The 12,019-nt window shown below is 38.4% G+C and overlaps 1 protein-coding gene across 2 annotated transcripts in view; it reads left to right on the top strand.

Annotated features, from left to right (window-relative positions):
* Window positions 1–5,593, top strand: part of LOC149232915 (Inositol monophosphatase family protein) — a 230,619-nt gene extending 225,026 nt beyond the window's left edge. For both annotated transcript variants that reach the window (XM_089379546.1, XM_089379545.1), the window contains one exon: window positions 5,248–5,593. In XM_089379546.1, the coding sequence (XP_089235672.1) occupies window positions 5,248–5,281 (34 nt within the window). In that variant the 3' untranslated portion in view covers window positions 5,282–5,593. The remainder of the gene's footprint in view (window positions 1–5,247) is intronic.
* Window positions 5,594–12,019: the final 6,426 nt, after the last annotated feature.

The raw sequence follows: 12,019 nt of genomic DNA, 5'->3' as shown, positions 1-12,019 counted from the left end.
GATGTGTATAACATTGCTTTAATGAGCTGGAGACAGTTGGTAAATTAGGGTTTTATGCCCTAGTTAATGGTTTGGCAACATGATTCATTCAAACTATGTCTGCAGTATGTATTGAGGTGTCACTTTAATTTCATCTGCAGTAATTAAAATATATGGAGGTGTTGCTAAAGGATACATGATGGCTGCGTTGAGGTTGTTGATAGTGCATTCTCATTACAACCTTTCATACCTTCATAATTTTGGCAGTGTTGATGTTACGAAGAGATTGCATGTGGATTTTCTGAAGTTCGTTTGGAGATCCTGATTTCCCAACAAACATTAAATTAGACATAAATTGCCAACATTTCTGACCTCTGGTGCTGCATTTTACTATTATCGCATCTCTTAAAGTCGTTGGCACGAGAAAGGAAAGGGTTAGAGACCATTCAAAATCAATTAACTTGTGATGTATGAAAGGCCAGACCACTGCAAGGCTACGATAAGCTTTGATGGCATTAATTTCACCTAGTATTCTTGATCATTCTATTTAATGGTGCCAAACAAATCCTTCAATATGGTTTCAACATAGTTTTCATAGCTGTGCAAGAGGAGTAAAAGAGTTGCGAGGAAAGCTTGAGGTGCAAGAATGCCTCTGTAAGATTTTCTGCTGTTGTTGGAGCCCCAGTTGGAAAGGGTGGCCATTGTCGAGCTTTTGTCTCGGCTGGGAAGGTGTGTTTATTCATTAAACGAAGTCGTGACATATATCAAGTCATTCGGAAAGGTGTAAAAGCTATGTGAAAACTTAAAAGCAGTTGACTATGCATGAAGCTCTGAATGTTCTTACTATCGTTCTAAGGAGATTTGAGACTGGAAGATTTGGTAAGCTACAATGAGATTGTTGCTTTCCCTGACGTCTTAGACATGTTTCCATTGGTGATAAGCCACCATTATACAATTTGTATGCAATGATTGTTCATTTGGATGTGTTGAATGCTTCATTTTTTGGTCATTATATATGCTATGTAAAGGATTTGAAAGGGACGTGGTACAAGATTGATGTCAGCAAGCGTCTTTTTGGAGCATGTTCCTTTGGAGCAGGGTTATTTTCATGTGCCTTTGGAGCAACGTTATCATTTCCAATATTATTTTTGGAGCCACATACACCATTATATGTATTTAGTGCTAGCGTTATTCATGTGCAATGTTGTTCAATACAAAAAAACTACTTTTTTCAACTTATCTCCCTACGATTTTACTCAAATTTCGAGAGGGAGCACTCATTAGATGCATAATTTAATTTTGCATCCTAGGAGTACACATGTTGCATACTTTCGATGGACCCTACTACATGAAAAATGTGAAATACATGAAAAAACATGATTACAATAATGTTTTTTCATGTATTTCACATTTTTTTATGTAGTGGGGTCCATCAAAAGTATGCAACATGGGTACTCCTTAGATGCAAAATTAAATTCGACATCCAACAAGTGCTCTTGCTCGAAATTTGAGTAAAATTGTAGGGAGATAAGTTGAAAAATGTAGTTCTTTTGTTTTTTATATTTTTACCTTTTTAGTCCAAAAATGGTGAATCATCCCCATGATTGACATCATTATATTGAATCCTATTGGTTTTTATAAAGTTGATTTTTGTTCTACGTTTTTGTTTCAAGGCCCATTTTTTATCTCAAAATTTCTCTAATGACCGATGGGAGGAGTCTCGGTATGGAGGAAATCACTTGAAATGAATGGATCAATGATGATGTATGAAGTGATTCCCAAGACCCATTCAAAGGAGAGGCTTAATTGTGGCTTGATGAAGGAAGGACCTCCACGAAGGACCTAAGAGGAAGATCAAGACCTAGGGTTCTAAATATTTAATTATGATCAATATGCCTAGAGTCAAGACTTCTCTAGGAACTTTGCAAGGTGAATCTTCTTCAAAATAGGGTTTTCATTCCACTACAGAAGCCTAGAAAGAAACCTATACGAGACCTAGGGTTTATGAGTAAGCATGGGAGGATTCCCTTCAATGTGCTCACTAGGCCAATATAGGTGGGAAAAAGGTCTAAAATAATCAATTCCTTAAATACCATGTGCAAGAGACCCTTAAGAAGACCACCGACCAAAGACGCTCAAGATGGTTTTCAAATATGCAACTAGGGCTTGAGATTTCTCACAAACCAACTGTGGGAATTGCTCTAAAATTGGAGGATCACTAGAGGAGACACCAATGTAGATTCCTGTGCAAGTGGTTTTTCAAAATACTTCCTCTAATGTAATTCGCAAGGGAGCCCTAGTTGGACGTTTAGGAAAGGGGTCGAAAATTTTGGGAAAGAGAAAAAGAGAGGTAAGGAGACGGTGACCACCAAATTTGCTTGGATCAGTGCCTTACCCTTGGGCTATGGAGTCTACGTGATTCGAAATTTGGCTAAATCATTCCTCAGAGGCTAAAACGTGATGCCCTAGCACCTACTTTTCAACATTTACCCACCCAAGATCTATGGTCTTTTATGGAAGAAAAACAAGTTTCAATCCACTAGGAACAATCATCTACTTGTTATTCAATGAGTAACATGTGCAATTCCACAATCTAACAATCTTCACAATGATTTTCAATAAATTAGGGCATAAAAGAACTAACTACTTGCAATAACTCCACATATTAGACATTATTCATGAAAAATATTCAACAAATTCACTTACAAGATAACAAGAGATATATCCAATCCAAGATCAAGAAACTTTCTCCAAGAGAAAATGAAATCAACTCCCAAAAATATCGAAATGCATCAAGAGATCTCCAATAGACATCCAAGGAAAAAGTGTGAAATCTCCAAGAGAAATAGATCCAAGTGTAATGATGATGATCTCTCTCTCAATGGGAGAGATCTAAATATATATGATCCTCTATCCTATTCGAATTTGCCTAAGATGCCCCTAAAATTATTTTAATTTGCAAAATAACATATCTTTCATGACAATCCCACCAAATAGCTCATAAAGTGAAGAATAAGCCATCCAAAGTGAAGCTGAAATGATGAAACAATGGTGTAAGAGGGTCATTGGAGGGCCTCATCGAATCCTCAAGGTGCCATGATGAGAGTGAGGGCTCCATGAATGATAGTCAAGGGGTGGCCCCTTGATCTCCAAGTAAAGCATCATGTGGTGCTCCAAAGTGGCTCTAGGGCACAAGTAGTGGTCTCATGGGTCTCCTGGTGAAAAATAAGCTTGTAGATTGCTCCTTATGAGGGCACATAAGATGGTTCTTTCCCTCCCATGTCTCAAGGATGAGACAAACCTCCTTTGGGCCTTGGATCAACTGCCAAACCCTGTATATACTGCTAAGCCGACTAGGGGCATTGCTAGTCCAAGTGCATCATCTGACATATAATGTGGGGCAATGAACAAGTTGTTGAAGGTGTTAAGGCTACCCATGGCATGAGATAATGTTATGTCACATGATGGAAACTCATGGCTCTCAATGCTTCCTCTACATGTGTCAATATGATCCTCTGGTGGGCTTGGGCCTTAGTTAAGTTACCCATCCCATGATGAAACCACCTATCAATCCTATATAAGATCGAATGTGCCTCCTCACCTTCAGACACAGTAATTCATTAGTGCAATCGAATGAATAAGCCTGTTATTCAAGGGCAAAAATGAGATTTCATAGTGGGTTTCCCTTCCAAATTTGGGACTTTGAGCTTGTAATGGTGTTACCTCCCTAAGTACGAGTGGTTAATAAACAACCCTATTAGGTATTCCCAACCCCTAAAGGGAAGAACATGTCCAAGGCACATCCTTCAAGTGGTAGGTTTCATGTGGATAATGATGAGGTGGATAGGGACACAAGGTGTCTCAAGGCCAAACGTCATGGGCTCAAGGGTGGTAATGGTGAGGGATGTCCACATATTTGGGTGTATGAATCTAGGATGGAGAAATCGTGGTACATGTGTCACCTTGACCTTTGTTTTGCCATCCCTTTTCATTTGCCTTCTGCCTTTTACTGATTTTTCTTTTATTTTACTACTCGGGGATCAAGGGGATGAGAGCATGATGTGTATGATATACCAGTGATTACCCCCTTGAGGTGGGGTAGTTCATCACCTACCAAGGGTTGGGACATACATGGGTTCCTTAATGATGCAGTGGACACTCATAGGGGCCCTAGGAACTAGGGTGATGACTATAATAATAATGGGTAGAGCTCATGTTTTGCTTTTACCCACATGCTAAATTTTATTGTCCTGACCATCCTTTTCATTTTGTGGTATTATTTCCTTCCAGGCCCGACCCAAACATGTGGACAAGGGGAGGGGGAATACTAAAGCCTTGTGGATTCAGTGGTCACGTGGACCTAGAGAGGGAAGATGATGAAATAGGGCATGTAATGTGCATGAGACCGTGCTACCAATATCAGGTTTCCCAAGTAGTTCCCATCCTAAAGTTGTAAGCCGGTAGAGGAGATCCCACAGGAATAGGGTTAAGGATTAACTCCCCAATAAAGGTAAGGGAACACAATTATAGTCAAAATCTCTCCTCCTTCCAAGTCACCCAATAAGGCATACCCAAGTGTGCCCAAGAAAAACAAGCATAAGCACTCGATTGCATAATGAAAAACCATACCTTTAGGATTAGATGGCCCAACTTCAAACATATGATCTTGACAGATGGACGAGGGGACATATGACTGACTTAGGGAGTAGAGACATCTTGCCACAATATCGGCTACACCGGTGGCCGTTAGGGGCTCTATCAACTAAAGACAAATCTTAGGAGAGAATTTCTCCTATGGGGTCACCCACTGGTGGTGGGTAACAATGTCCACTATCATCTTTGAGTGTGTCTATTCCACAAAGCAAGTTAGTTGTGCTCATTACAATATATCATGTTTAAGTCCAACTTAGTAAGGGTTTAAGCAAACTTAAATTTATATAGTGATTTGTTTTCTCTAGATTCCTAGCCATCATTCTACTAAATTGCTTTCCATGGAAAAGTGTATTCATTAGTTTAAAATAAAACTAAATTTCTATCAATAATGTGTCCTTGTTATCATATAACTGTCATTAGCACAATCTCATTATAAGTATTGTTTGTTGCTAGAATATTAAGCTAAAATAATAATCTATAAATGCAATTCCCCTTCATTTGTTAGCAATTTATAGTTGTTTTTTCAATTATTTGCTATGGGTTAAATCAAATATTGGAGCTTGAGCTATGTGTATAATGAAAATGCCTTTAATAATCTAATTGTGAATTGTTCAGGTCACTAGTTGGGATGGAAGTGAAATGTTCTTAGCAAGTGATGGTGTTGGAAGGCGAAGTATCACTCCAGGAGGTGGTGGCATACTTGTAACTAATGGGACCTTACATAATCAGTTACTTGACATGATTTAGCCACTCCTATGAGGTTGTGGCATACTTGCAACTAGTGGGATCTACTTGACATGATTTGCTCACTCCTATGGACTTCAAGTTCCTACTTAGTGGTGGTTAATTCTGAAAGAGACTTTTTTGAAAGATATAAATTGGTAGACATCTTGTATTATTTTTTGTTGTTGTCCATAATCTTCAATTTAATCCACATGAAAGGTAATTTCTTTTTGTCTAATGTTAAGGCATGCACATGTTTGGATAACAATTCCACTAAACTTAATTTTTTTCAATGATATTATTGCTCATGTATGGAAAATAAATATGAAAACTCCTAGAACAATGAACTCATAATACGAATTTAGTTGAAAATAAACTTAGTATGAAAACACATGTAGAACAATGCATCAATATTCAAATACAAATTTTATTGCTTTGACCTATTTTAAAACATGGAATTTGTTTTTCAACTTTTTTACATTTATTGTTTTTAACCATGCATGGAAAAATATACACCTATTAGTTAATAAAGTGAGCACATTTGCATTGGTTGAAAAATTAAACTTGTACAAACCATTCATTGGACATGTGTCTAGAAAGTCTAGAGAGGTCGCGAGACAATTTGCTATCACACAAAATAGGAAACTTCAATATCAATTAAAAGGGATCTTCGTGTCTGAGGAGTTTTTCTCCCCAAAAGATGTTTCTATATGTAAATCACATGACAAAAACGTTGCCTTGGCCAAGTAGTTTGCCTCCAAGTTCAATTGTATGAAAATGTAAGCAAAGTTAACGTTGTTGAAACTTGGGAATTTATCCTTAGTGCTCCTCTCACTTGCCTAATGTAGTATGTTGTTTGTTTTGATTGTGCCATTGAGCTTGCTAGTGGTGACTTTGTAGTCACTATAAACATCTATGTCCATATCCCTTTTTCCATAGCAATGTCTAGAATAATGTTGTTTGCCAATAACTCAACTTTGTTTTTGGTTCATTGTCTAATGCCAAGTTAGAATGAGATTTTGTAATTGTTAGGGAGTAGGAGCCAACCATTTGCACTAGTAGCACTTGGGTTGTCCTTGGATGCTCCATACAAAATACCTTGGGATTCCTTTACTGTGAGTAGGAGAATTGAGAGCTTGGAGAGGCTTGGGTTTAGGTGTTGATGACCTATAAGTCTGCTAGCTTTTAGTTTATAAAAGACCTTGTAAGGGAAATCTTGTTTGTCATGAAAATTGATTCATTCTTGGCGAGTGTTTTTCACTCAATTTCCGCTATAGCTAGAGCTTGATTTTCATTCTTAGAATTGTCAATCCATTTTTCCAATGTTTGGTTAAAATCAATGCCGTATTGTTATGAACCTTGCACCTTAAAAAATGATAAGAAACCAATAATTACAGTTCTCGGTAAGGCGGGGGGGGGGGGGGGGGACCTCCTTTTACAATGAATACAATGTACAAGACAATATTTGATGATACTATTACTAGGTCTCCTTCGTATGTATATAGGAGACAAACGGTACAATTATAATAAAATAAGACCATGAGAGGTTATAACGTACATAACAATATAACAATAGAAATGTAATCACTCAATATCTCTTATTATCTAGGGCTTAATAGGGGGCTTTAAGGTTAACATGGGGTTTATATGGGGTCACCATAAACATCTATGTCCATATCCCTTTTTCCATAACAATGTCTAGAAGAATGTTGTTTGCCAGTAATTCAACTTTGTTGTTGGTTCATTGTCTAATGCCGGGTTAGAATGAGATTTTGCAATTGTTAGGGAGTAGGAGCCAAACATTTGCACTAGTAGCACTTAGGTTGTCCTTGGATGCTCCATACTAAATACCTTGGGATTCCCTTGACTGTGAGTAGGAGAATTGAGAGCTTGGAGAGGCGTGGGTGTAGGTGTTGATGACCTATAAGCCTGCTAGCTGTTAGTTTATAAAAGACCTTGTAAGGGAAAGCTTGTTTGTCATGAAAATTGATTCATTCTTGGCGAGTGATTTTCACTCAATTTTTGCTATAGCTAGAGCTTGATTTTCGTTCGTAGCATTGTCAATCCATTTTTCCAATGTTTGGTTAAAATCAATGCCTTATTGTTATGAACCTTGCACCTTAAAAAATGATAAGAAACCAATAATTACAGTTCTCGGCAAGGGGGGGGACCTCTTTTTACAATGAATAAATGTACAAGACAATATTTGATGATTCTAGAACTAGGTATCCTTATTATATATATAGGAGAAACGGTAAATTATAATAAAATGAGACCATGAGAGGTTATAGTCTACATAACAATATAATAATAGAAATGTAATCACTCAATATCTAGGGCTTAATGAGGGGTTTTAAGGCTAACAAGGGCTTATATAGGGCACAACATGCCCCTCCCCTTGAAAGAAGTGTTGTCCCCAACACTTGGCTATCTGTGGGTGTTTATGCATGAACAACTCATCTTAATATATCACTTCTTCTATTGGTAGGTTTTCCCATTTGATGAGGTACTTAGTAATTACTCGATTTTTTAGTTGCTTAGTCTTTGCCTCCAAGATTGTTTCCATTTATAATATTATTTTTCATGCTTCATTACTTTCTAGTAGAATAGTTTGGATTGAGATCTTGTCACCAATCACCTTCTTAAATCAAGAAACATGGAACACTGGGTGTACACACATGTTACTTCTAAGGAACTCCCAATCATAGTTCCTTCATTTTGTCAACCACCTCATATTCCATATGACAACATATTATGTTGATTTCATCTAGTTAATATGTGACCCATACCTTTATGCAACCCTTTTAATGAAAGAGATCACTTTTATCTTGATCACGCCCATTCATTCTTACTATCTGCAACTATATAATGACATGAGTTGATTCATTGAATATATGCATACATACGTATTTTATTCTTTGGTCGTCTATACTTCCTTCAATAACTTCATGTCCTTGATTGAGAGTGCTTCAATCAACTTTGTGCTGCTGCATTCCTTTATTATTGCACCATCATTCTTTTCTACACAGTGAATCCCATCCCAAGTGGAATTCTTAGCGAGACATTTTTCAAGAGGTGAACCTTCTAATGAAGATTCCAGTAGAGGGTCCTGATTATCCTCATCTTGCAGATGCTCCTTCCCAATGATGTATGATGAGTTCTATACTAGACTTATTTTTACCCATAAGTGTTATGCTTCTAATGAGGTTACCAAGAGCTACTTCCTTCTAATGAAGACTGTCATAGAATACTAATTCAACTATCTTTCAAGCTTCTTATGATGACGTCTTGAGCTCTTGCTTCAGTTGTATGCTCCTATGATGTCATTTCTTAAAATGATGCAACCTATCTTGCTTCTAATGATTCCTACCATGATAGCCATGTTTTACAAGAACTAAAAAGAGCTAGGTGGAGAAGAATTATCTCAATCATAATAGAGATATTTCACTTCTTCCTTATTGGATTTCTTCTTTTCATCTTATTCCACTTCTTCAGTGATATGCGCTTCTTCCTTTCCTCTTTTATTGTTGTCCTTCTCGAGCTTAGGACAATCTCTCTTGTAGTGCTTGTTAGCCACCATTTTGTGGGTGATATCCCTAGGATAACTTTTTTTTCTCCAAGATGGTCCTCAACCAATAGCCAACAGCCCCTTGCAACCACCAGCTAGCTCATTGTGCCATTTCTTCACCACCTGAGCCAACTATGTGGTCCCTTGCCCATCTGCCATGATCGTATGTTTGAAGGTCAACCTTTTGAACATAAAGGTATGCCTTGTCATTGAGTAATTAAGTATTGTAGTTTTCTTATCATGGACACTTTTGGGCATGTATTAATAGGGGGATTCAATGGAAAGAATGGGATGGGTCTGTGCTCTTGTTCCCTAAACCCATTTTGGATATTAATCTTGGATCCTAGTCCTGTGGGATCTCTTTTACTGACCATTTGGCTTTAGGAATGGTATTTGACAGGAAACCCTAATTTTGGTTGCATGGTCCTGCTCCCTTATCCACATATATTATCCCCCCTTTCCACTCATTATTACCCCATTCATCATTTCTCCCACCTAGGTCCACATTCCTCCATTGGCGTCAACACAGGGTTAGCTCACCCCTTCCCCTTGCCCCACCTTGGGTCAAGCCTAAAATGATGCCCCGATGGTTGATGCAGCTAAAAAGAAGGATAAAAGCATATTTGGTCACATTCAATAGGAAAATGTACCACAAAATGCAAAAGATGGACATGACAAACACATTTAGCACGTGGGTAAAAGCCAATACATGAGCTCTACCCCATCATCATGGCCATCACCCTGGTTCCTATAGGTTCTATGAGCCTCCTTCATCATATAGGAACCCATGATTGTCCCAATCCCTGGTGGACAATGAACCACCCTACCATAAAGTGGGTATTCACTACTATATCTTATGCATCATGCTCTTACCCCTTGAGACCCGAGCAGTTAATCATAAAAAGTCATTGAAAGGAAACATGCATATAAAGAAGGGTGGAAAAGTCAAGGCTGGGGCACCTCATGTACCACGATTGCTCCCTCCTATACATTATAAACCCAAGTGTGGGCTTCATTTTTATTAGCTACCCTTGTAGCCCAGCATATGACCCAGGGCTGCCCCCTTTCATCCTCTACTTCATTCACCTATCTGTCGCATGCCACCACCTTTTGAATGATGTACCTTCAACATATTATCCCCTTTAGAAGTAGAAACCACCTAATAGGATACTTGGTTAATCCCATTTGGAGTTTAGCAGCCATTGACACATCTCGAAGCTCATTATGGAAGGACAAACCATTATGAAGTCTCCACTTGTGATCTATGGTTGGTAAACCCATTTACTCGATTTATCTAATGACTTGTTGTACTGGAAAGCTAGGGGATGCATTGGATCTTATGCAGGATTGCAAATGGTTTCCATCTTGGGTTTGGTCTCCCTATACAAAGTCCTAATCCTCCATAGGGCTACATTGGCACATGCAGGGTGTGTATTGAGAGCCATGGGCCTCCACAGTAGTAGATAATACTCCATGGATCCCCGAAGATTTTCAGAGATGCTCGAGATTCACCTATTGGACGAGGAAGATGCACCTGGTTCACCTTTGCCCAGTCGACCCCACAGATGTACCATACACTTGGCAGTTGACTCAGGACTTGTAGGATGATGTGGCATCACCTACACCATCATCAAAGCCCTTGTAGATGATCTACAGGCATCTTTGACTCATTTGGAGACTCATGAGGTTATTATTGTGCCCCCACACCCATTGGGAGCACCATAGGTTTATTGTTTGGAGATCAAGGGGCCAACCCATTGTCCATCACTTTTGAGGGTCCTATTCTTCATTATGGCACCTATGGACCTCATCAGGCCTCTTGGACGGCCATACAACATGTATTATTCATCATCTAATCTCTTAGGAGGCTTATTCTTTCATTTGTGAGTTAGTTTGGTGGGCTTGTCACCAAAAGTTAGATTATTAGCACATTACTTTATTTTTGGGGCTTATGTAGGCCAATGAGACTAATTCGAACTCCACATTAGTGTATAAATACAAGTGAGATGAATTCATTTTCTCATCACCACTTTGGATTGAATCTCTTCTTTCTCTTGAGAATTTGATACTTTTTCTTGGAGGATGAATTGGAGCTTTATGGATGAATTTTGACGTTTGGATTTGGTTTATCTTATCTTCGAGCTTCTCTATTGTCAAATTGTGGATGGTTGGATATGTTCAATTAGATGTAAGTAGATGCTTTTAATTTTATTCTTGTTTTACTTTGTCATATACATTGGATTGAGATTTTCACTATTTTTAGGGCTAATTGTTGCATGCATTTACTACTTAAATTGTGGAAATTTGTCTCTATTTAACATCTCTTAATGTATGGGCAATGTAATTTGAATGAAAATTCCTAAGGATAATTCTATCAACAAATTCATCTTGATAAGCCATCACCTTTTGCAAGTCGAAGTATGAAATCTATAAAGTTGCTTCCCTTCGCCTTAGGAGGTTAGCGAGGTAGTCTTAAGGCCTCCACGACTAAGAAACAAGGTACTCATTCATGTTTATCATAAACTCCATTCTCCCCAGACTAAGGCACTGATATACCAAGAGGTGGTCACCCAAAATCAATTCTTTTTCACCTTTTCCTAGGTTTAGCCATGTTGGGTCACCTAGGGCATCATTTTTCCGACAAAATAACCCTCCAAGAAGTTCGATCTCCTATCCTCCCTTGCGCTGGTGTCTCCTCAAGCCTCCAATTTTGAAGCCATTTCGACAGTGGAGTTGTGAGAAAATCCAAGCCCTAGCTCCGAGATCAAAATTTTCCCTAGTATCCCCAAGGCTAGTGCTTCACAGGATCAATTCAACACATTTAAGTGAAAATCCATTCTTTGATCCTTTTCCCCTCCTTGTCTGGGTTAAGAACATTGTTGGTTGCTAAACTCTTACCTCCTAACCTAGGTTGGGGCCACTTTGTCCCGTGTGGTCCCATTCCTTTGAAAAGACTATTCTTCAATAACCATCCGGGATACCAATTTCAATAAGGATTTTAGGGATTGGGGAAACTATTTTCCCTAAACCTAACCCTCAAATCCTCCCATCCTTCTCCTAGAAGACATTGTACCTTGCTTAGAAAGCAGGAAAGCT

Source organism: Pinus tabuliformis, chromosome J (assembly GCF_031772625.1).
Source record: "Pinus tabuliformis cultivar Carrire ecotype Pingquan chromosome J, CPIR1, whole genome shotgun sequence".
Taxonomy (NCBI): domain Eukaryota; kingdom Viridiplantae; phylum Streptophyta; class Pinopsida; order Pinales; family Pinaceae; genus Pinus; species Pinus tabuliformis.
This window is presented reverse-complemented; position numbering and strand designations above follow the sequence as displayed.